This window comes from Pan troglodytes, chromosome 19, assembly GCF_028858775.2.
Source record: "Pan troglodytes isolate AG18354 chromosome 19, NHGRI_mPanTro3-v2.0_pri, whole genome shotgun sequence".
Taxonomy (NCBI): Eukaryota; Metazoa; Chordata; class Mammalia; order Primates; family Hominidae; genus Pan; species Pan troglodytes.
In genome coordinates this window covers 79993909-80019045 of record NC_072417.2, presented here as the reverse complement: position 1 = coordinate 80019045, position 25137 = coordinate 79993909, and the positions used below count along the sequence as shown (strand labels likewise).

General features: G+C 53.1%; 1 protein-coding gene and 1 pseudogene across 1 annotated transcript in view; both read right to left on the bottom strand.

Moving 5' to 3' along the window:
* Positions 1–5306: 5306 nt before the first annotated feature.
* On the bottom strand, positions 5307–7402 carry LOC104002979 (uncharacterized; annotated as a pseudogene).
* The window catches only part of CACNG4 (calcium voltage-gated channel auxiliary subunit gamma 4), a 68825-nt gene continuing 48994 nt past the window's right edge, over positions 5307–25137 (bottom strand). Inside the window, exons 2-4 of the mRNA XM_016932796.4 lie at positions 20283–20366; positions 13557–13697; positions 5307–8241 (exon numbers count right to left, since the gene is read on the bottom strand). Of these exons, the coding sequence (XP_016788285.1) occupies positions 7703–8241; positions 13557–13697; positions 20283–20366 (764 nt within the window). The 3' untranslated portion in view covers positions 5307–7702. The remainder of the gene's footprint in view (positions 8242–13556; positions 13698–20282; positions 20367–25137) is intronic.

Genomic DNA, 25137 nt, shown 5'->3' with positions numbered 1-25137 from the left:
AGACCACTTGAGGGCAGCCTTGGGGACCCCTGGCCCACTAGGGTAGGGACAGTGACACTGGAGGGGGTAGTCAGGAGACCTCATGGGTGAAATGGAGGCTGAGTTGGTTAAGGACAGAGGAAGGAAGGAACAGCTGGCAGGGAAAGAGCAGGTGTGGAGGTTGTGGGGAGGAGAGGCCCAGACTCTAACCTGCATAAGTGGTTAGGTCTGGGCAGGTGAAGGGAGGCAAGGGGGGGAACAGAGAGACATGGCTGGAGAGATGGGTAGGGATCAGACCTTGCAGAGCCCAACAAACCGTGTCAGAAAATAGTGTACTTTTGTCTAAGAGTATCTGGAGCTGCAGAATGGGTTTTTTTGTTTTGTTTTGTTTTTGTTTTTGTTTTTTGAGACAGGGTTTCACTCTGTCACCCAGTCTGAAGTGCAGGAGGCGATCTTGACTCACTGCAACCTCTGCCTCCCAAGTTCAAACAATTCTCCCATCTCAGCCAGGACTACGGGTGCCTGCCACCATGCCCAGCTAATTTTTGTTTTTTTTTTTGGTAGAGATGGGGTTTTGCCATGTTGGCCAGGCTGGTCTCAAACTCCTGGCCTTGAGCAATCCACCCACCTCGGCCTGCCAAAGTGCTGGGATTACAGCGTGAGCCACGGTGACCAGCATGCAGAGGGGTTTTAAACAGAGCATTGATGTGTCTACATCTACCTGGATGATATGATTTGACTGAGTCCCCACCCAAATCTCATCTTGAATTGTAATCCAAATTGTAATCCCCATATGTCAATCCAAATTGTAATCCCCACATGTAATCCTCACATGGTGGGAGGTGATTGGATCATGGTTTTCCCTCATGCTGTTCTCGTGATAGTGAGGAAGTTCTCATGGGATCTGGTTGTTTGATAAGTGTCTGGCGCTTCCTCCTCCTCTCTCTCTCTTTCCTGCTGCCTTGTGAAGAGAGTACTTGCTTCTCCTTCGCCTTCTGCCATGACTGTAAGTTTCCTGAGGCCTCCCCAGCCATGTGGAATTGTGAGTCAATTAAACCTCTTTCCTTTATAAATTACCCCGTCTCAGGTAGTATCTTTATAGCAGTGTGAAAATGGACTAATACTCTGGACCAGCAGCAATGCAGGCAATAGAAGGGGTTGAGATGGAAATAACAAAAGCCTGAATGAAGATAGAGATGGCAGTAGGAACCAAAGCAGGAAGGGGTCTACTGGGAGGACCCACAGGTGGGAGACCCAAAGGGATTTGGTGAGAGACTAAACATGGAAGGAAGGAGTTGGGATTTCAGACTCGGAGGCCTGGGTGGACAGTGACGCTACTGACAGACGAGATGAGCTGGAGGAGAAAAGACTGAGTGTTCAGGAGATGGGTTCGGGCTCAGGTACTGTATTTATTAGATACAAGCCATTCTTCTATCACAGTGAGACCCCCAAAGGCAGTGGCTTAACTGGGCAGAAGCATGGCATGCCTCTCTTTCAAGCAGTGTGGCTGGCAGGGTGATTGTCTCCATCCAGTCATTAATGGAACATGGGTGCTTTCTGTCTTGTTGCTCCACCATGCTCTGGGGTATCGTCCTTGTGTGCAAGGCCAGGGTCACTGACATGGCAGCTCCAGACCACAAGAAGGGGGAAAGAGTGGGAGTTCAAACCAAACAATTTTCTTATAAGCAGTGGACACACTGGTTGCACAAAACACTTAAATTGTTGAGAATTTGTACCTCTGACCATCTCCAAGGGCCCCGGAGATTAGCCGGGTGGCCATTTAGCAAGCTAAAGCTCTCTATTACCATGGAAGAGGGGAGAACAGATTTGGGAGACAAGGGCAGTCTACCGCAGACACACCAGGAGGAGATCTGGAGCTTGGGGAAGGATCTGAGTTAGACATATGGACTTGGTGGTAGTTGTAATAGTGAGAGGGAATGAGGTTACTCAAGGGAAGTGATGAGGTGAAGAGGAGAGGAGCTCCAAGAGTGGAATCCGGGGGTTCTGTGGCCTAAGATATAAGGATACAGAATGGAAACCAAGCCAGCAAAGGAGAAGAGAAGGAGAAGGCAGAGAAATAGAGGAAACCAAGAGGGTAGGGTCTTAGAGGTCAGAAGCAGAGGACATCCCTAGAAGGCAAGAGTGGCTGATAAGTTCTGGCACTACAGAGGTCAAGATTGAAACATGTCCATTGGTTTTGACAACTGGCAGGTAAAAAATCAAGGCAGACTACAGTAAATTGAGGAGTGAAATGGGAGGTGAGGAAGGGTAGACAACAAGTGTAGAGCTTTTTGTGAAGTGCTTAGCTTAGAAGGGAAGGAGAGGCATGAGGGAAGTTTGGCATTTGCCGTGTTTTTTTTTTTTTTTTTTTTTTTTTGAGATGGAGTCTCGCTCTGTTGCCCAGGCTGGAGTACAGTGGTGCAATCTCAGCTTACTGCAAGCTCCACCTCCTGGGTTCAAGCCATTCTCCTGCCTCAGCCTCCCAAGTAGCTGCGACTACAGGCACCCGCCACAACACCCAGCTAATTTTTGTATTTTTAGTAGAGACAGGGTTTCACCTTGTTAGCCAGGATGGTCTCGATCTCCTGACCTCGAGATCCACCCACCTTGGCCTCCCAAAGTGCTGGGATTACAGGCGTGAGCCACCGCGTCCGGCCTGGTATTTGCTGTTTTAAGACAGAAATGCAAGATTCTAGGGGAGGGGATGGGAATGACCAGACCTCAAATGAAAGGGCTGGCGATGGACAGAAAGAGGGAGGTGACCTCCCCCACCGGGATGGAAAGGACCAAGCAAGAGATCAGTCATGAGGGAAACCAGTCTACAGGTGGTGGAGGGGTGGGGAGATGAGGGGATTGCCATCTAAAGGCTTCTGTTTTCTTGGTGACCTCAGAAGTGGGGCCAATGGCTGAGAATAGGAGATGGAAATGATGTGTGGAGGGTTTCGTGGAGGTAGTGAGAGTCTGAAATAGCTGTTGTGAGTATTGGGGTGCCCACTGACAAGGGCTGTTTTAGTCTGCTCTTATGCTGCTAATAAAGACATACCTGAGACTGGATAATTTATAAAGGAAAGAGATTTAATGGACTCACAGTTCCACACGGCTGGGGAGGCCTCACAATCATGGTGGAAGACAAGGAAGAGAAAAGGGACGTCTTACACGGTGGCAGGCAAGAGAACTTGTGCAGGGGAACTCCCATGTATAAAACCATCAGATCTCATGAGACTTATTCACTACCAGGAGAACAGTATGGGAGAAACTGCCCCCATGATTCAATTATCTCCACCTGGTCCCTCCCACGACACATGGGAATTATGGGAGCTACAATTCAAGATGACATTTGAGTGGGGACACAGCCAAACCATATCAAGGGCATTGAGGATGATAGCTGGGGTGCAGCATAGTACCAGCCCCATGCATACACATGGGATTGTGTTCATTGGCTCTTGCTTTTGGAACAAATTACCTCAAACTTAGTGGCTTAAACAATACAAATTTATTATCATATCAGTTCTGGAGGTTTTAAGTCCCACTGAACTAAAAATGAAAGTGTTGGCAGGGCTGTGTTTCTTCTGGAAGCTCCAGGGGAGACACCTCAGATTTCTCACCCTCTAGAGGCTGCCAGCGGTCCTCAGCTTGTGGCCCCTTCCTTCTTTAAAGCCGGCAGTCCCAGCACTCTGACCTCTGCTGCTCTGTCACAGCCCTCCTCCAACACTCCTGCCTCCCTCTTTCCCTTAGAGGGACCTTTGTCCTTCTATCTGGGGCCACCCAGATAATCCAGGATAATCCGAGCATCTGAAGATTCTTAATTTAATCACACTCTCAAAGTCCTTTTTGTCATGTAAGGCCATATATTCACAGGTTCCAGGGATTAGGATGTGGACATCTCAGGGGACAACCATTCTGCCTCCCACAGGCACCAATTTACAAATCACTTGATTTTCTCTAGTGTTACCCTGAGGCTCAGGTGCAGAGATGGAGAAAATTTGAGAGGTGAGATTGGAAGAGGGTTGGGGATCTTCTAGGAGACAAATACTAGAAGAGAGCCCAAGGGAACTGAGGTGTTGGCAAAGGCGAGGTTAAATGATGCCTCACCATGGTCTGGACTGGTTAGGATGGCCCTGAAACCAGGAAGCATTGATAGATTGGGAGAAAATGGAGGAGTCAAGACCTGGAGGCTTGATGAGGTTGAAGAATAGGTGTCACGGTGGAGAGGGCATGGAGGAATCGGGAGCATTGGAGACTGGTCAGAGAGGAGAATGATGGCCCTGAAGATTACACTGGGACAGTTAGGGGTGATGACAAGGTCAAGGTTGGAGATAAAAGTCAATGGAGGTGAGAAGACCAGAGAACTGTGTGGTCAGGAAGTCAGAGTGGTTGGCCCCATGGATATCGATGTGTTGTGATGGCGGCAGTATTTGGGGTACAGAGGAAGGCTTTAGCCAAAGTGAAGTCTTTGGTGAAAGTCAGGGAGAGGCCAGGAAGGAGCTGGGGAGATGATGGGGTTGAGAAAGGGCTCAGGATGGCCAACTTAGACCCTCAGAGGAGAAAACTTTGCCCCAGGAGGGTGGAGGAGTGATGGTTTGCAGGTGTCAGCATCCCCCCAAACGCCACCACCAACTCTCCTTGCCTGCAATTCCAAGTGCAAGGACATGAGTTCATAACCATCTGTTATCGTTGACTTCTATTCCTGAGATTGCACCAGCTGTTTTGTTGCAAGCTGCAAGTTAAAAAATACCTGTCTCAGGTGTGTCTGCCCCGGCCAGTCCCTGGAGTCTAAGGTCCCTCAGATCCTTTCTCCCTTCCCATCTGTGTATCTCTTGGGACTGAGTCTGGGGCTGGGCTGCCGGGAGTGCTACATTGGGAACCTGGGCAGAGAACCTCTACAGAACGGGCAGCTTTCACCAGGGAGGACGCAGTGTCCTTGGGTGAGGGCAACTTTAGGGCCTTGGCGGCTGTGGCTCCGGCCGGCCTCCACCCTGCGGGAGGACAGGCCTCGCTCTCTTGGCTGCCCAGGGGCCCACACCCCACCCAGAAGAGCCTGTGTATCTTCTGGCTCATTGGTGAAAAGCCACCTCAATGACACCACCCAGAAGTTTGAAACCAGCCGTTGGTACTGGGGAGGTGGCCAGTGACCCAGATTAAAGCCAGAAAACCCGGCCTTGGCCAGAGCCTGGCCTCTCTGCCCCCTGGGCCTCCTTCTTTTCTGGCGGCGGGGGGTTGCGGGGGAGGGGCACAGTGTACCCCAGACCCAGGGACATCTATTTACCCTAACTGCCCACAAAGACTAATGGGGGGCTCTTCCCCTGCCTCCCCACATCAAGAAGAGAACATTTTAAAAATGTTTTTATTTAATTAAAAAAAAGACAGAACAACCAACCCAAAACCAGTAGTACGTACTGGAGTCACAGGTGCTTAACTGGCGAAACACACGGGGGTGGGGGCGAGGGGGCGGGTCGGGAGGAGGGAGAGAAGGTGGGCACAGGCCACCACATCCCCCGTTGGGTGTCAGGTCTGAGATGCAGCGGGAGGGCCAGGAATGGGCGGCCCAGGGCCCAGGGTCCCCGGAGACCCGGCTGGCCGCGGGGAGAAGGCTGAGAAGGCCCGGGTGTCTGAGGTGGTTTTGCTCCCGGCTCGTCCCCTTCTTCCTACTCTTTCTTGGTCCCTAGGTGGGCCCTGCTTACTCTGCCTGGGACTGGGCAAGAGGTAGGATTCATTGGAACACAGCTTTCTCCATGGAATGATAGAAACTTCTGGGGCAGCGGGAGGGGAGGTGGCGGATGGAGAGGAACTAGAACAGCACGGCTGCCTTGCTTTTGGAAATCACAGAAGAAAAGTCTCGGGGCCTTGCTGGACGGCGGAACTGGGGAGGGCGTTCCCTGCCTTCGGCCTGGTCATGGCAGTGGAGGTGGTGGGGTGTGGTGACAGGGCTGGCCTAGAGCAGGTGAAGGCCTTGAGCTCTGGTGCTTCAGCATCCGCTGCTGGGCACACTTGGACATGCCATCAGATGATGCCAACCCTGATGGGAGCGAAGGCTCTGGAGCACAGCACACAGGGGCCCTGGCAGGCCTCATTTCAGATCCCCAGCACACGGCGACAGTCAGCTGGGGCCGCTACCGGTGGATGCGTCCTTTCCTGGGGGCAAAGGAAGATGGGACGGACGATGACATCATCACTAGGCCGAACGGACCCGGGTCTGAACCCCAGGGGGCCAAGTCCACCCATGGGCTGTGAGCAGGTAGCTGAGGCAAGGATACGCTCGTTATTTCCAAGCACGACAGCTACCAGGACTACAGGCGACTGTTCCAGGGTGGATCAAGGAGTCTCAAAAAATAAGAAACAATTTTTCTTTAGAAAGCACATGTTTTATACAAAAGAGGGTTAAGTTCCATGTTCTGGAGAGTTCTGCCAAGCCTGCACACGCTTCCACGCTTTTTGCTTGCTTCAGGAGGGGGAAGAAAAGAATGGCTGGAAAAACTGTAAAACACAGAAACCACTTCCTCAGCTCCGGACAAAGTGCTGAGATCTCCCCTCTGTAGGGAGGAAGAGAAGCCCAGCTCGGCCCGTTTATCCAAACTCACTCCACTCCGTCCTGTTAGGTGGTGGCAGAATAAATTACAATGATAGGAGTTGTGGGGCCAGTTGCTGCTACTTTTTAAGACAAAGAAATGAAGGTAAGTTGCTCTCCTGGCGTTGATTTGCAGGAAGTTATGATTTGTAACCACCTAGGAAATGGATGTTTGTTCTCTAGGGTTTTTATTGGCCACTGTTCACCCTTAGGTCTCCCTTTCTTGCACAGAAGTCCAGGCTCCTGTTGCCAAATGCCAGTTGGAGGGAGGTGTCTGTCCACCTCTCCCCCGGGACCCCCAATGCTCAGGGGACAGAGTTGCTCCTTGGGTCTATGACAAGGGGCATGGCAAGAGGTCACGTGGCCGCCATTCCCGACCGATGGAACCCTCCAGACTCTGAAGTCCAGTCAGTGGGTCTGTCCTGCCCATTCTGAGGCAGAAACTTCCAGAAGCAAAGAGGATAGCCAGCAACAGCCCCCAGCCTTTACCTGGGCCTCCTCCACAGGCCACGGCCTCCCCAGGTCGAGGGAAGCTGGCCCCGGGACAGCGCAAAGGCCGAAGCACCAGTTGGCTGCAGAGCTGTCTTCAGGATCATAGGCCACCGCCAGAGTCTTGGAGAGAGGGAGAGATGGAGAGGAAGGGAGTGAGCTTCGGTGGTCTGATTTCTGGCTCAATGACACAGGAACCTCAGGTTCAAAAGCAGCTGACAAGAGCCCAGAGACTGTCTTCTTGGCGTCCGGCAGAGCCTTCTGGTGGCCCAACACCCAGGCAGGGAGGGAAGGCCCTGAAATCCCGTTTTTCTGGCAAGATTCGTTTCCAAGAGGAGATAATGGCTCAATTTTGTCTTCCCAAGTTGATCAAGGCCAGGCAGCCTCAGGAAAGCTCTGGGGCTTCCCGGGAGATTTCAGAGACCCTGAGGCATCAAAACACCCTTTTTCGGGGAGGGGACAAAGTCAGCCTTCAGCTTCTTCTGCAGCCCCGGGTCCGGTCTCCCAGCACAACCTTCGTGCAAAGCCAGCCCACGCCACCTCTGGAGGCCAGGGAGGGCTGCATTTGGCTTTAGTTCATGTTCGTCGTCTTGAGGATCACATGCCATCCTGTGTGACAAAAAGAGCCGTTCTGGGGAAAGGCTGGAGCGGAGAGAAAGGGCAGGCGGCTCACACAGGGGTCGTCCGTCGGTTCAGCATGCTGACGTGAAAACCTTCCTTCAGGTCCTGCTGGAAAAAGTCATGCACCTGCAGGAAGCTGGCCTCCTGGTCGGGGCTGTAGCTGGCTGCGGTGGTCACCTTGAGGGGCTCCCTGGACAGCGTGTACATGGACAGCTCCCCCATGGGGATGGCCCCTGTGATCTTCAGGCCCATGGGCGACACGTCCCTGGAGGGCGAGGCCTCGGTGGACCTTGAGCTGGACCTCGAGCGCCGTCGCCGGTACCTGTAGCTCGGCATCCTGGCATAAGGAGAAGAGGAAGACGCCTTAAGGAATTCCCGTTTGGTCTTAAACCTCAACTCTTTATTTTTCTCAATGTAAATGTTTACAGCCAGGACGCCCACGGTCTCAGCCACAATGAAAGACAGAGCTCCAAAGTAAAAAGACCAGCCGTAGTTGTAATGGTTCTTTTTGTCTTCGTCCCGCTTGTCACTCGGGTCACCTGTGTTGCTGGAAATGTAGACGATGATACCGATGATGTTACTGAGGCCTGAAAAGGAAGCGGGGAGCAGGGAGCGGGGCCAGGGAGGGAGAGAGGCAGAGGTTAGACCCACAGTGGGACGGGCAGGGTAGGGAACAGGTGGACACTCCCCTCTCTGATGAGTATTTCTTTATTCTGGTTGCTAATTTTTCTTTTCAGTAATTAATGTTGAATGGGTAATAGAGGACAAAGTTCAAATGAGGTATACAATAAAACACACTCTCAGCCCCCAGTTCCCCTCTTTAAGGCAACTACTGTTGTCTTCTTTCGTATGTCCTTCCGGAAAAAAAATTTCTCTCTTACACACACACACACACACCCCCCCCTATTATTTCCTTTGCACAGTATTCTGGCTGCTTAGTTTTTCTCTTAACAGTACATCTGAGAGACGGTTCTCAATCAGACCATGGAGAGCCATCCCTGTCTTTCTAACTACATGCGGCACCGCCATACAGAAGTCTCACGACCCACCTAACCAGGCCTTTACGGGAGATGTCTGGGTGCTCCCTGTCCTCTGCTGTGACAAGGTTGCCTTGGACATCCTTGTGTCTACAGCCTCACATGTGCACATGGATACAACTACGGGGTGCATTCCTTGCAGTGAAACTGCTGGGCCGTGTGCATTGAAACACTTAAAATACATTTTTGTTTGGGAATAATTTTTGATTTACCACACAGTGGCCAGGTCCAGAGAGTTTCATATACTCCTCATCCAGCTCTCCCTAATGTTATTTTACGTTATGTGGAACATTCGCCGCCACAAAGAAACCAACCTGGTACATTACTTCAGACTTTACATGGATTTGTTTGTTTGTTTGTTTTTTGGAGACAGAGTCTCGCTCTGTCGCCCAGGTTGGAGTGAAGTGGCACGATCTCGGCTCACTGCAACCTCCGCCTCCCGGGTTCAAGCAATTCTCCTGCCTCAGCCTCCTGAGTAGCTGGGATTACAGGCGCCCGCCACCACACCCAGCCAATTTTTTTTGTATTTTTAGTAGAGACGGGATTTTATCACGTTAGTCAGGCTGGTCTTGAACCCCTGACCTCATGATCCACCTGCCTTGGCCTCCCAAAGTGCTGGGATTACAGGCATGAGCCACCACACCCGGCCTTGTTTGTTTTTTGAGACAGAGTCTCAGTCTCAGTCTGCTGCCCAGGCTGAGTGCAGTGGCACGATCTCCGCTCACTGCAACCTCCGCCTCCTGGGTTCAAGCGATTCTCCTGCCTTAGCCTCTTGAGTAGCTGAGATTACAGGCATGCACCACCATGCCTGGGTAATTTTTGTATTTTTAGTAGAGACAGGGTTTCACCATGTGGCTAGGCTGGTCTCAAACTCGGGACCTTACGTGATCCACCTGTCTCAGCCTCCCAAAGTGCTGGGATAATAGGTGTGAGCCACCGCGCCCAGCCTTTACTTGGATTTTACTGGGTTTGTACTAATGTCCTTTCTCTGTCCCTGGATGGATTCAGGATATTACATTGCATTTGGTGTTTTAAATTTAGTCACTGTCTAAGTGCCCTCTGTAAGTGTACAAATGTCCCAACAGCCTATCATGAATATTATCAGACTTCTGGTTCTTTGCCAATATGGGAAGTGAAAAATAGCCATTGTTGTGTTTATCCAATTCTCTCTTACTCTAAGGGAGGTTGAACAGAGCCACACTGGTGGGGTTTGAGTTCTGGTTCTGCCAAATACCAGTGTGTGACTTTTGGCAAATTACTCCCACTCCTTATGCGTCAGTCTCATCTGTAAAGTGGGAGTAACTGTGGTCCACACCTCACTGGGCTGGTGTGAGGATTAAATGAGCTGATATATACAAAGTGCTCACAACAGCACCCAGCACACAGGGCGCCTGACATAAGTTCAATTACCATCCACTGCGTTTTTTTTCTGTTTTTGTTTTTTTTTTTGAGACGGAGTCTCGCTCTGTCCCCCAGGCTGGAGTGCAGTGGCGCAATCTTGGCTCACTGCAAGCTCCACCTCCCGGGTTCACGCCATTCTCCTGCCTCAGCCTCCTGAGTAGCTGGGACTACAGGCACCCGCCACCATGCCCAGCTAATTCTTTGTATTTTTAGTAGAGACGGGGTTTCACTGTGTTAGCCAGAATGGTCTCGATCTCCTGAGCTTGTGATCCGCCCGCCTCAGCCTCCCAAAGTGCTGGGATTACAGGCGTGAGCCACCGTGCCCGGCCCATTGCGTTTTATCATAAAGTGCTGTGTTGTGTTTGTCTCTGCACTGTCCACGTCCTCTCTCCATTCTCTGTGGCACCCACCCTGTGTGGAAGGGTTAGAGTATCTTCTGCTAAGGGGTCCAGCAGTCCTGCCCTGAGCACACCAGTCCTGGGTTTCGACTCCTTGTCTCTTCTGTTGTGTTCTGTAAGAACCATTTCCAACATGGTTTTTTTTACCCTACTAGTTCGTGTTTTATTTATTTATTTTTTTTGAGACAGGGTCTTGCTCTGTCGCCCAGGCTGAAGTGCAGTGGCGTGATCTCAGCTCATTGCAACCTCCGCCTCCCAGGTTCAGGTGATTCTCGTGCCTCAGCCTCCCAAGTAGCTGGGATTACAGGCACCTACCACCAAACCCAGCTAATTTTTGTATTTTTTGGTAGAGACAGGGTTTCACCATGTTGGCCAGGCTGGTCTCGAACTCCTGACCTCCAGTGATCCGCCTGCCTCGGCCTCCCAAAATGCTGGGATTACAGGCATGAGCCACCGCTAGTTCACCTTTCTCCCCTCTGATCTCTCTCTTGCTGCTTCCCTAGCTTTGTGTTTTCTTCCCCTCTCTGTATTCAGCACGAGTTGGAAAAGGGTTTCTTAAATAACAACTCCATGAATTCCAGTTTCCCAGAGAAGTCTTGTGTCTTCTTCTGACTTTCCCAGCCTTGGAACCTGTCCCTCTCCTGTGGCACCTACCATTTTCCACCTCGAGTTCTTTAAGAGCCTGTCTGACCTCCCTGCTAGGGCTGGTGGCCTGAAGCCAGGCCCCACACACGACTCAGTGCCTGCTGCCCTGCTCAGTCCCCATCAGTGCCCCATGCGCCAAGGAATAAGCCAATGTCCCCTTGCTGGCCTCCCCATTGCTTCCTTGCAGCCAGCCGCGGCCACCTTCTCTGCCTGGACTCATTTTCTTCGGCTAAGGCTCTGGGTCCAGGCTCCAAGCCCCTCTGGTGGCACCAAGCATCTGGGCCTGCCTTTGAAACGGCTCCTCCTGGGGGCACGGGCAGCTGCAGGGGGCACCTCGAGGGGCTTTGGAGGCTGGCAGCCCTGGGCACAGCATGTCTTTGCCACTGTGCGTGTGACTTCAAGGAAGCCACCTGAGCTGCTGGACCGCCTGTGTGCCTCCTCCGCAGGAGCAGGGATGGTGGGTTCGGGCTCACAGAGCGCTGGCATGGCCACTGTGGTTTCTGATGTGACTGGAGTATTCTCTCCCTGCCTTGGGGAGGACGCTCTGGGGCAGTGTTGAGGGGTCACAGCCGGGACCTCCTAAACGGCTCACACCTTGTGAAAAATGACTGCTTCAAGGAGCAGGTGGTGGGCACTGGGGCAGGAGAGAGAGAAAGGAGGTGGGGGGAAGAAGGAAAGGGCGGGGGGACCTGTCCAGGAGGGAGGTTCATGCTTCCTCCAGGAGACCCTCAACACAGGCTCCTCTTCCCAACACACACACATGTGCACACACACACCACACTCCTCACACACACCATAGTCCTCACACACACAAACACACCACAGTCCTCAACACACACTCCTCAGACACACATATACCATAGTCCTCACACACACACACCACAGTCCTCAAATACACACATGCACACTACATGTCTCAGACACACACACACCACAGTCCTCAAATACACACACCACACTCCTCAGACACACACACACACCATAGTCCTCACACACACACCACAGTCCTCAAATACATACACACCCTACAGTCCTCAAATACACACACATACACCACATTCCTCAAATACATACACACCATGCTCACACACACAAACCCACCAGTCCTCAAATACATACCACCATGCTCACACACACAAACCCACCAGTCCTCAAATACACACACACACCACACTCTTAACACGCACAAACACACCACACTCCTCGCACACACAAACACCATAGTCCCCAAATATACACACCACACTCTTCACACACACAAACACACCACAGTCCTCAAACACACACACCACACTCCTTACACACAAACACACCACACTCCTCACACACACAAACACACCACAGTCCTCAAACACACACATACACCACACACACAATCACTGTTCTCAAACACATACACACACCACAGTCCTGACACATGTACAGGCCCCACAGATCACTCGCAGATGCACGCACTCCACACACACGTCTATTTATTGCGCTGGAAGGAAACAGATGCTGGAATGGTGTAGAACCGGGGCCCGGCACCTTGGCTCCCCAGTGGCGGCTGCAGAGCTGGAGCCAGCCCCTCTAAGGCTGCAGTGGCTGCGGGTCCCAGGATGTGAACGGAACTCATCTACCCTCTCCAGGAGAAAGGGCGAGGGAATGCAGGACAGGACAAGGGTGCTCTGGGAGGCCCACGTGTGCGGCACCACGCCAGGCCTGCCCATCCTCAGCCAAGGTGGCATGTCACTGTCACCCACAGCTCTGTGGCTATTCCCCGATGGCACTTTCCGGGGACGTCGGGCATGGCTCTGAGGTGCTGCTGCCTTCTCGTAGCCAGGAGGGTTGGGGCAGTCGGGATGGGTGGGGGCCGCCTGCTCTGCCGAGCTTCCCCGCTCACCCTTCCCCGGGCACCCTGGACTTCTGCTTCCTCTGCAAGACGGCCACTCATGCCCATTCCGGGCCCTCGCCCTGTCTTTACCTGGCCAACTCCTTCGAGTTTTGGCATGATTCCCGTGGGCACCTCCCTGACCGCCTGACCCAGCCAGGCTCCTGTCACAGGCTTGTAAAACTGCCAGCTGAACCCCACCCACCACTTTGCACACCTGGACTTATTTTCCGGTTGAGGTGAAATTCATGCAAGATAAAAGTAACCCTTTTGAAGGGCACAATCCAGTGGCTTTTGGCGCATTCAAAATGTTGTGCAAGCATCCAAAACATTTCTGTCACCCCAAAAGGAAGCTCTGTTTGGCAGCTGCTCCCCATTCTCCATCCACCCCCAGTCCTGAACACTGGGACTTTACAAGTCAGTTGCATGTGACGATGTTATGTCTGCATTCCCCCCCAGGATGCACACTCCCTGGCAGTGGGGACCACACGAAACAGGCACTCCTGTGTCCCCAGCTCCCGGCCCAGCACCAGCCCGGGCGGGCAGCTCACCTGCAGCCACGAAGAGGATGCCGGCACTGAGGACGATGTTGTTCTTGCGGCTGTAGATCCTGCCAGCACCGATGCACAGGCCACCCAGCAGGAGCAGGATGGTGCTGAGGATGGGGAAGACGCTGGAGGCTCGCACGATGCCTGGCCGGGGAGGTGGGGGGCACAAAGCAGAGGGCAGTGAGATCAGGTACCCTCCCGGGCATGGCTGCGTATGTCTCCCAGGAATCTTGCAGCTCCAGGCCCTTCCCCAGGATTTGAGATTCCCATCAGGACCTGGAGACTCGAGGTGGGCCAGGGCCTGGGGAGGCTCAGGGCCATTGGATCAGATGCAAGTGGGGGCTCCGGGCCTGCCCTTCACCCTGGAGTCACATCTGTCTACCTCTTGTTTAGTCTTTCCCTGGGAGTGGGCACCAGGGAGACCAGAGTAACAGCCATGAAAGCAACAAACCGCATCACATTTTTGTGGCACTGCACAGCCCCCTAAGCCCTTGCATGAACGCAGTCTCCGTGAAGCCCCTGGAAGGCTGGGAAGCAGTGTCCACAAAGGGTGGCCCTGGTCAGTGGTTGAGAGCACACGCATCGGCATTAGGTGGGTCTGGGCGTGGGCCCTGCTGTGGCATGCTGGCTGTGTAGCCTTGGCCAAGTCACTTTCCCTCTCCAAAACTCAGCTTCCCATCTGTGGAATGAGGTTCCTCATAGCACCAGTGTCCTACACATGTGCTTGGTTTTGTACATGTAAGGTGCATAGCACTGGGCCTGGCCATTCTATACCTTGATCATCATCATCATCATCAGCCCCTAGGTGACAGACAAGGATATGGGACCTCAAAACCGGCCTGAAGTCGCAGGGGAGGTGTGGCTGGGCCGAGAGGGATGCTCGTGACCCACAGTGTCCACAGAACCACCTTTGTAGCCCTGACACCAGGGCTCTGCCACTGACTAACCTCGCTCTGCCACTGACTAGCTGACCGGGGACAGCTGACTTTGGTGACCACCTCAGTCCCCTTTTATAACTTGGGAATAGTAACGTCTACCTGTAGGGAGTTGAATTGCAGCCTCCCTAGAATATACCTGTGTCCTAACCCTTAGGACCTGTAATTGATCTTATTTGGAAAAAGGGCCTTGGCCAGGCGCAGTGGCTCATGCCTGTAATCCCAGCACTTTGGGAGGCCAAGGCAGGCAGGTCACCTGAGGTCAGGAGTTCGAGACCAGCCTGGCCAACATGGTGAAACCCCGTATCTACTAAAAACAAACAAAAAAATTAGCCGGGCATGGTGGTGGGCTCCTGTAATCCCAGCTACTCGGGAGGCTGAGGCAGGAGAATCTCTCGAACCCCAGAGGTGGAGGTTGCAGTGAGCCGAGATTGCGCCATTGCACTCCAGCCTGGGCGACAAGAGCGACATTCTGTCTTAAAAAAAAAAAAAAAAAAGGGCTGGGCGCGGTGGCTCACGCCTGTAATCCCAGCACTTTGGGAGGCTGAGGCAGGTGGATCACGAGGTCAGGAGATTGAGACCATTCTGGCTAGCATGGTGAAATCCTATCTCTAGGAAAAATACAAAAAATTAGCCGGGCGTTGTAGCCAGTGCCTGTAGTCCCAGCTACTTGGGAGGCTGAGGCAGGAGAATGGCGTGAACCCGGGAGGCGGAGCTTGCAGTGAGCCAAGATTGCGCCACTGCACTCCAGCCTGGGGACAGAGCGAGACTCTGTCTCAAAAAAAAAAAAAAAAAGAAGAGATCTTGCAGATGTGATTCAGTTAAGAATCTCAAGCTGAGATCATCCAGGATGAATCCGGTGGGCCCTAGATCCAACGACGAGCATCCTTATAAGAATCTTAGGAGAAGACACAGGGGAGAAGGGGCTGTGAAGACGGAGGCAGAGACCCAATGCTGCTGCCATGGGCCAAGGAGTGCCAACCACCTCCAAAGCTGGAAGAGGAATGGTCCTCTCCTAGAGCCTTCAGAGAAAGCAGGGTCCCCCAACACCTTGACTTCGGGCTTCTGGCTTCCACATCATGACAGTGAATTTCTGTTGCAAGTCACGCAGTTTTGATCATTTGTTACAATGGCCTTGGGAGATGAACATGCCCCATCGGAGGGTTACTGTGAGAAAATGTCAAGCACCCAGTAGGGGCTTAGGGTGCCCCTCCCTTAGCATCTGGGCTGGGAGGAAGGCGAGAGGGAGGGAAGGGAGGCTTGGGAAAGGAAAGCCCAGAGCTCGGCCTTTCCCAAGCACCTGCTGTCTCCCAGCCCCGTAGAAATCTCGGCTGCATGGACCCTTGGTGGCCCCCGCAGGGGACAGTGAGTCGGGCCGCACTGGCAGGCGCCGCCCTCCCCAGCCAGCTGAGCGGGTTTCAGGGCTGTCAGCCTCTCCTCTGAAGGCAGGGTTTGTCTCCTTTCTTGTGAACGCATCAGTGTGTGTCCCTGCTTCACAGAGAGGAGATTGTCTGGGGGCATTAAATGCAGTTCTTCTCTCCGGTGCCTCCTCCTCTCCGATTCCTCTCTGCCTTCTGGCAGCAGCGGGCTCTGGGATGAAGTTTCCTGTGTTTCTGAAATGTGCCTCTGAGCTGTGCTGGCCAGAAAAGTTGAGGTCAGTCATCCCCTCAATGCCCTCGTTCTGCAGACAGGTCAGAGGAATCCAAAAGAAGGAAGTCCATCCAGCACTTTGGGAGCCCGAGGTGAGTGGATCACTTGAGGTCAGGAGTTTGAGACCAGCCTGGCCAACATTGTGAAACCCAGTCTCCACTAAAAATAGAAAAATCAGCTGGGTATAGTGGCGAGTGCCTGTAATCCCAGCGATTCAGGAGGCTGAGGCACAAGAATCGCCTGAACCCGGGAGGCAGAGGTTACAGTGAGCCAAGATCGCGCCACTGCACTCCAGCCTAGGCAGCAGAGCGAGACTCCGTCTTAAAAAAAAAAAAAAGCCCAGTTGCTCTAAGATCACTGGATGCCCAGGCTTGGCTCAGAGCCATCCATCCTGCCCAGATAAGTCACACAAGCACCTATGCCTTGCCACACAGACTCATTCCTGAGCTGTGGATGTGCAGATGCCAGCTGGGATTGCCACGGACAGTGGTGCAGGTTGGGCACAGCGCAGGTGGCTAAGGGGTGGAGGGATGCGTGAGGCTGAAGTCCAGCCCGTGCCCTGCTGGCCATATCAAGCCCTGGCAGAGGATCTGCATCTGCCAGGAGACAAGACACTTCCTTCTAACTCACCCCCAGGCACACTGTGGACTCCCAGCAGCCCTGACACCAGCCCCCTGCGGCCTGGCACAGAAGTTATCCACCTAACTGGAAATGCAGACTTGGAGAGGGGCACCAGGCCCAGGGCAAGGTGGGCAGGAACCCCTGGGACCAGCAGAGCCTGTGGAAGAGAAGGTAGGCAGGATGTGGGGTGGTGACCCCCTCAAATCTTGGGCTGTGAATCTGCAAATCAGCAGTGACGTCGTAAGAGCTCAGAGGCCTTCAGGGGGCTCTGCAACAAACAACACAAGCCCAGCTTCTGTGGAAGGCTTCAGAAAGCGTGGCTGGGGGCGGAGTTCCTTCTTGAATTGTCAGAGACTGGGTGGGAGCAGCGCAGCCTTGGATCTACCAGGGTTGGTGCTCCACGCCCACGCAGATGAGCTGGCCTGAAACAGGCATCCTGCAGGCAGCCCCACCATGGAAGCTTCTGCTGCCTTCTCCAAAACACCCATTCTCCACCCGGAGGGCAGAGCCCTGTTTTCTTTGCTGCTGTACTCCACATGTCTAATACAGTGCCTGGCACATAGCAGGCCCACGATAACTTTTTTTTTTTTTTTTTAAGATCGGGTCTTGCTCTGTCATGCAGGCTGGAGTGCAGTGGCACGATCGTGGCTCACTGCAGCCTCAACTTCCTCGGCTCAAATGATCCTCCCACCTTAGCCTCCTGAATAGCTGGGACTGGAGGCATGTGCCATCACTTCTGGCTAATTTATTTTTATTTTTTGTAAAGATGAGGTCTCACTATGTTGACCAAGCTGGAACTCCTAACCTCAAGCGATCTTCACGCCTTGGCCTCCCAAAGTGCTGGGATTACAGGAGTGAACCACTGCGTCTGGCTGCAATAACTTGTTAAATGAATGAATAAACGAACTCTCATGAACCCTCACTTCTTGCAAATATCAGCCGCCAGAGACCTCCCTCCTGTGCTTCTACATATTTTGAGGAGCCATAGTCTGGACAGAGACCAGAAGACAAAATATTAGAAATCAGGGTGGCCCTGGAAACACATGCCAGTTGTCTGTGGTGATCATGACCTTGGCCTGTCTCTGAAAGTTGCTCAGCCCCTCCGGCTCCAAGCTCACAGGCACCTGCACTCTGGAGATAAAAGGATGATCAAAGACACATGCAGAGCTTGGTTTTAGGGCCAGATATCCCTGTTTCTGCAGCCACCGAGTGGAAAAACACCTCCCTGTTGGGAAGTCAGTTCAGCCCCACCCCGCCCTGACTTCTGCCAGCAGCAGAGACCACAGGCCCGAAAGCCGTCAAGCTGTCTCTTCCATGTGCATCTCTGAGCTTGTTAATGAACCTGGCTGCTTTCCCCACAGCGTACGCTTAAGGAGAACATGGCCTTCCCCAATGAGCTCTAATTGCGGTTGTGCTGTCACCATCATTATATCTGGGAAAATCACTCTGCAGCCCTCCCCGCCTTGCGCCCTCCCCAGAGGAGCTGGAACAGCTCACTCGTTTTTGTTTTTCTTGCTCTTCCAGATCCTCACTCCATCCTGCCCTGGGCCAAGCTGACTGTGTGGACCAAATCCTCGGGCTCCCGCCTCTGGCTTTTGGAGAAGGGTCTCGGCGAGGGAGTTCTGCCCAGCTGCAGGTGAAGGGGTGGCATTGCTTCCCGACAGCCGCAGCTCCTGCCAGGCGGCCCTGTCCCTACCGCTCCCTCCTCCAGGCTCCCACGCCTGCCCCCCTCACCTATCCAGGCTGAGGAGGGTAAGGGCTCCCGGCTATTGCTGGCCCCGGGGTGCTCTCCAGCCCTTGTGGGTTTCCCTTAACCTCACCCGCACCTTTGTAAATAGTCCTTCCGTAAACATCCTTCATTCATCCTGTTTGACTGTAACATCTACTTCCTGCTGGGAGATCGGGAAGCCATGTGGGGTGACCTCTGGGCTTCTGCATCTTGAGGCCAATCCAGAAAGAGACCCCAGCGCTCCGGGACCATGAATGGGACAGAGACAGGCGAGTAAAGAACAACCAGCACCAACGCCCATAACCTCAGGGGAGCTCCAGCGGGAAATGGAGAGGGAACGGTTTGTTTCTCTAATGCCTCTTTCCTTATAGTCCCAGGGTTGGGCCATGGGCACATCTGCCCCCAGAGCTTTAAGAACCACCTGATTGCCCTGGATTGGGCAGAGAAAGGCAGATTCTGAGTTGGGGCTGATTTTCAATTGAGCCATCCCAGCTAGGCTGAGCACCAAGGGCCTCTGTGGCTGGTTGTGCAGACATGCACTGTACAACTGGAAGGATGTTCATACCATAATTTATGCAGGTGACATCCCTTGAGTTGTGCAGTGTGCAACCTGCACAACTATCTCTGGCGGCCCTGTGGAAATCTCATTTGCTTGGTTCAGTGTGGGCCCCCGGTAAGCAGAACCAGAGCATAGGCAGGAGGAGGAGAAGGTGAGGGAGGAAGGATGGGAGGCAGAGCGGTGGCCAAATTATTTCATGTTCTGGGCCTGGTCGCAGCAGCCTGACACTGCCCCAGGCTCTATGGGAACCGCGTGCTGTTCTATTTCACCAGATGACTCAGAATCAAAATCCTTTCTCTTAGAAAAAACGATCCATAAGCAGGTGCAGAGTGAATTGTGCTCTCTCTGAGGATGCTGGTATCGATTCTCCATCAACAAGGCTGGGTCCGAGCCCCAGGGGTGCTGCTGTGAGCTGCTCTTTGTGTGTCTTGGTTAATGTGAAAGGGGAAAATGACTCCGAAATGGTGCAATTTTTCTATTTGCAGGCTCCTCCCTGGCTGCTGCCAGGGAGGTATTCACAGGCCCAGGGATGAGATCTGGACTTAGTGTGGGGGCTGGGTTTGTCATTTGGGATTGAGCTTGTGCTGTGACTTCCGGGCTTCAGTCTGGGGGCCACATGCAGTCACTGGACCCAGGAGCAGGTGGGGGCTCCCATGGGCAGAGGCGGTGCTGAAAAGACTTCAGGACCATATATCAGAGGCTGCTCCCTGGCACCTTCCTCGCCTTCTCCCCTGGGTCTCCCAGCACCCCACGAGGCTGTCTTGGTGTGTGACTGTATCTGATTTTTCAAGACTGGAATGGAAGAGAGTATGCAGGAGAGGGTGGGGAGGCCCCATTGTGCTTGGAGAGCCACACCCCTCAGGGAGGCCCAGCCTGGGCAGAGCCTATATCTTTAACCTTCCTTGCTCCAGCCCCAGCTCCAGTCAGTCAGTAACTTTGAAGCCTGCCATGCCCAGCAGGCTTTCTGCTCAGGTCTCTCTCCCCAGGGCACAGGCCCATCTCCCCAGGGTACAGGCCTCTCAGCCAAATAACCCCATTGAGATACCCAGTATGTCATGGCAGTGATGAGCAAAACTCCATCCTCCAAACTCACGATGTCTGAATAAGTAAGACAGTGAGTGGACCATCCCAAGACAATCACCCTCTCCATGCCCAGTGTCTCTCTTTCCTCCGGCCGCCTCCCCTCACCCTTCCGCCTCCCCACAGAAAGAGAGTCCAGGCCTCCTGACACTCACGGAGGAGGTACTCCGAGCTGTCGTGGTCATAGTCATTGTCCTCTGGGAAGTGATTGATCCGGAAGCAGTGCCCTTTATAGATCCCTGGAAGGAACGAGAGGAAAAGAACACTGTAAATGCTGTCTGGGTTCACTCATCCGTTCACTCCAGACACGGTTGCCATGTGTGTGAGCCTCTGTGCAGGTCCTGGGGACAGACAGAGAAGAAAGGCAGGCTCCAGCGTTCCAGTCTGGTGGGGGCACGGGAGAGACACACAGAGAACGGCTACACCGGGAGAGATATGCCCCAAAGGTGACCCTAGTTATGGTCCAAGGGTGGACGCACGTGAGAGTAATGGGACCTGGCATGAATAACCATTGAGACAAGAGGTGCCATGCAGAGCTGCCCGGGGCAAGCAGGAGGTTGGATCCCTCTACCCAAGGGACTCTTAGCCGCATCTTGAAAAAAATAAAAAACAGGCTGGGCACGGTGGCTTATGCCTGTAATCCCAGCATTTTAGGAGGCCGAGGCGGGTGGATCAGGAGGTCAGAAGATCGAGGCCATCCTGGCCAACATGGTGAAACCCCGTCCCTACTAAAAATACAAAAATTAGCTGGGCGTGGTGGCGAATGCCTATAGTCCCAGCTACTCGGGAGGCTGAGGCACAAGAATTGCTTGAACCCGGGAGGCAGAGGTTGCAGTGAGCCAAGATCGCGCCACTGCACTCCAGCCTGGCGACAGAGCAAGACTCTGTCTCAAAAAATAAAAAAAAAACAACAAAGAATTTGCCCACTGAGAATGGAGCACAGGGGGCTTTCCAGGCAGAGAAGCAAGGCATGTGAAGGCAAGGGTGGGGTTGAAGTCTGTCTGTCTGTGTCTTTCCCTCTCCTAAACCATAGTTATGGCCGGATGCAGTGGCTCACGCCTGTAATCCCACCACTTTGGGAGGCCGAGGAGGGCGGATTGCTTAAGCCCAGGAGTTCGAGACCAGCTTGGGCAATATGGTGAAACCCCATTTCTCCTAAAAGTACAAAAATTAGCTGAATGTGGTGGGGTGCACTTGTAATCCCAGCTACTCGGGAGGCTGAGGTGGGAGGATCACTTGAGCCTGGGAGGTGGAGGTTGCAGTGAGCTGAGACCACATCACTGCACTCCAGCCTGGGCAACAGAGCCAGACCCTGTCTCAAAAAAACTCAAAAAACCACAGTTATGGTGACTCCTTCCTCAGGTACACAGCTGGTGCAGATTCCAATCCCCTCACTCAATGCGGTTGAGGGAAGAGAGGATGGAGCAAGAGAAACTTCCAGAAGGGCTGAGACCATCACCTGCTTGGTTTCTTCCTCCCTACTCTGAGAAGTGGCTCTCATGGGGTGGGGGGCCAGACCCCTGGGTAGCTTCGTAATGTAGGACAGGCCAATCCTCCCTTCCAGAATCTTCTGCCCTGCTCTCCTAGTCCTCTGCTTCCCTGAAGTCTGAGAATGGCCACCACAGAACTGGACATTGGTTGCCAGGGGCACAGGGTGTTGCCGCCACGTCCCATCCATGTCAGACAACCCCTTCCTCCGGGTCAGCCCCCCGGCTCCTGCAGCCTGGGAGCCACAAGCTCATCTTGACACCAAAGGAGCAGTTTCCAACTGGGGCCAATTCCTTTTCTGCAGCGGCTGCAAGCGCCCCCTGTTGCCTCAGTCAGTCAGGAGCACAGTCCTGGCGGCAGGGTCCGGGTGCACGTCCACCTCTCATGCTTCCAACCAGGAGAGGTCCCTGGCGAGCTGGGAGCACGCTGCCCTTCTACCTGGTCACCAAGAAGCTGATTACCAGCTGCCGTCCCCAAGCTCTTTCCTCCATTGGGCCCCTTCAGCTGCTGCCTCCAAGGAGCTGGAGTGTTCAGTGACAACCCTGCTTCCTGAAGGTCCATGGGCCCTGGGGGCCAGCAGTGGGGGGGCAGGATGGTGGGGAGGCAGAGGGAGGGTCTCAGAGGTGATGCTAGGAGTGTCCTCTGCATAGGATCCAGCATGAACAACGTAGTTATTAACTCCTCGGTCTCCTCATCTGTAGAATGGGCAGAGCCACAGCCCTTATATCCTGGGGATCTTAGGAGAATTACACCACGTCATACTTGAAAGGCACTTAGGGTGATTCTGGGCCCATGGTGGTGGCTCAGAGTTGGGGGGTTGCTGCTGTTGGATCTAGAAATGACCCACCCTCGCTCCTTCATGAGTGGCTGAATTGGTGGAGAACCATGAGGGTTTGTGAGCAAGAGGAAGGAACTCCAAGACAGGCTGGCCTCAGGGTGGTGGGGTGGGGACACAAAGGCCAGAGTGGGCCGGCTACATCCCCTCTCACTCCTGGCTCTCCCATGGCAGGCTCAGAATGTTCCTGGAGACCTGGAGTAGGCATTTTGCCAGCCGTGGGTGGGTGAGACCAAGCTCTTTGCTGTTCCTCCCCTTCCCCACACACCTTTTTTTGGGCTACTTCACGGGTCTAAGCAAAATCACCAAGTCACACATGCATGGTGGGACCAGTGGCAATAAGAGGTTGAAAAAGAAAAAGGAGTCTCTCTTTCCCGATTTGCTCTGCAGCGGCAGGCTGCTAAGTCCACCGTGTGTCTTCTCAGATGCTCCTTCGTGGGCACACCCTTCCACGTATATACGTGTGGGGTTCTGCCCATCTTAAAAAAAATTACACTTGTCTTGAAATAATAGTAGAGTCACATGCAGTTGTAAGAAATAATACTGGAACCATCCACCTACCCTTTATACTCAGCTTCTCCCCATGACAACATCGTGCAAAACTGTAGTGCAATATCACAACCAGGACGCTGACATTGACAGTCAGGATACAGAACACTTGGTCACTGCAAGGAGTCCCCACGCTGCCCTCGCACAGCCCCACCCAAGCCCTCCTGCCCGTCCCCTCCCGGACCCAAGGCAGCCAGGAACATGTTCTCCATGTCAATAGTTTTGTCATTTTGAGACTCTCCTACAAATGGAATGATACAGCATGTAAGCTTTGGGGACCGGCTGTTCTCACTCAGCCTAACCCCCTCAGGATTCATCCAAGCTGTCATGCGTATCGGTAGTTTGCTCCGTGTTATTTCTGAGCGGAATTCTGCGGCATGGATGCTGCATTGTTTGTTTCATCATTCACCCACGGAGGGACACCTGTTGTTTCCAGCTATTACTAACGAGGCGGTGGAGAAGGGCACAAGCTGTCTTCAGCCCCGTGGAGAGTGAATGAGATTGTTCTCTGTCCCTAGAGCCAAGAATCTGGGATATTTCCCCTAAACATCCTAAGTCAACACCTTCAGCTATTTCTTTCTTTCTTTTTTTTTTTTTTGGAGATGGAGTCTCGCTCTGTCACCCAGGCTGGAGTGCAGTGGTGCGATCTCGGCTCACTGCAACCTCTGCTTCCTGGGTTCAAGCAATTCTCATGCCTCAGCCTCCCAAGTAACTGAGACTACAGGCACGCACCACCACCACTGGCTAATTTTTGTATTTTTAGTAGAGACTGGATTTCACCATGTTGGTTAGGCTGGTCTTGAACTTCTGACCTCAAGCAATCCACCCACCGTGGCCTCCCAAAGTGCTGGGATTACAGGTGTGAGCCACTGTGCCCAGCTACCATTTCTTTACTGGTGGTTTCAAGTGCCTTCTCCCTGGCTCCCTCCTCTGGGCTTGTTCCCAACTCTTGGTGCCTGGAGGCACAGCTCCACCACCAAACCCAACGTTCAGGCTGGGTCTGACCAGCTCAAACCACATTGGCACTTTCTTCTCTTCTCTGGACTCCATGCTTCTGTTAATGGGACTGGGTATCGCTGTTGACTCGGTCTCCTAGGATTTTTTTTTCACAAACGTTGCCTCACCTCCCCCGAATCTGTTTTTGTGGAGTAGAATGCTTGGCACTAAGGACTTCACATTTATCCCTGTCAAATTTAATTTCGTTAGCGTTGGCCTAGGGCATTTAGTAAGGAGAAAATGAATGGCTGATGCAAGGAGTAAGAAAGAAAGCCATTTTCAATCCACTTCACATGTGTTCGCTCTCCATACATGGGCCATTTGCTGTGCTATCTATTAAGTGATATTTAGGGTGGCTAATTGTGAGATCCTGGCTGGCTGGGCTGCAGGAATGCTGAGGTCGCGAGGTGGAGACAGGGGTCGCTGGGCTCTGCTCCCAGAGACACTGTGGCCCTCACCTTCCTGAGGGCCAGGAGACCACTAGCGTGAGACTTTGTTAGTCACTCGGCCTCAGGCAAGTTACTTCTTCATCTAGAAAACCTAGGAATTGGACCAGAGGGAGACGGTCCTGCTTGAAGATTCTATGACTATTTTGTAAATAACAGGCACAGGGTGTGTGCACAGGTGTGCATGCCCCTTCATGAGCAGGTACAGGCTCGTCTGCACACGTGTATATCCCTTCATCTGCACATATCAGGGGACACTTTCATTAAAAGTATATTTCTTTTTTTTTTTTTTGAGACAAGTCTCACTCTGTGACCCAGGCTGGAGCACAATGGCATGGTCTCGGCTCACTGCGACCTCCACCTCCCGGGTTCAACCAATTCTCCTGCCTCAGCCTCCCAAGTAGCCGGGACTACAGGTGCATGCCACTAAGCCTGGCTAATTTTTGTATTTTTGGTAGAGATGGGGTTTCATCATGTTGGCCAGGTTGGTCTTGAATTCCTGACCTCAGGTGATCCACCCGCCTCGGCCTCCCAAAGTGCTGGGTTTACGGGTGTGAGCCATCACACCTGGCCTCATTAAAAGTATATTTCTATGGGCACAGGAAGCATCTGGAAAGAAATATCCCCAAATGTGTCCAGTGTTTTATTTCTGAGCGATAGAGTAATGAGCAAGTTACATTTTTCTTCTTTACATTC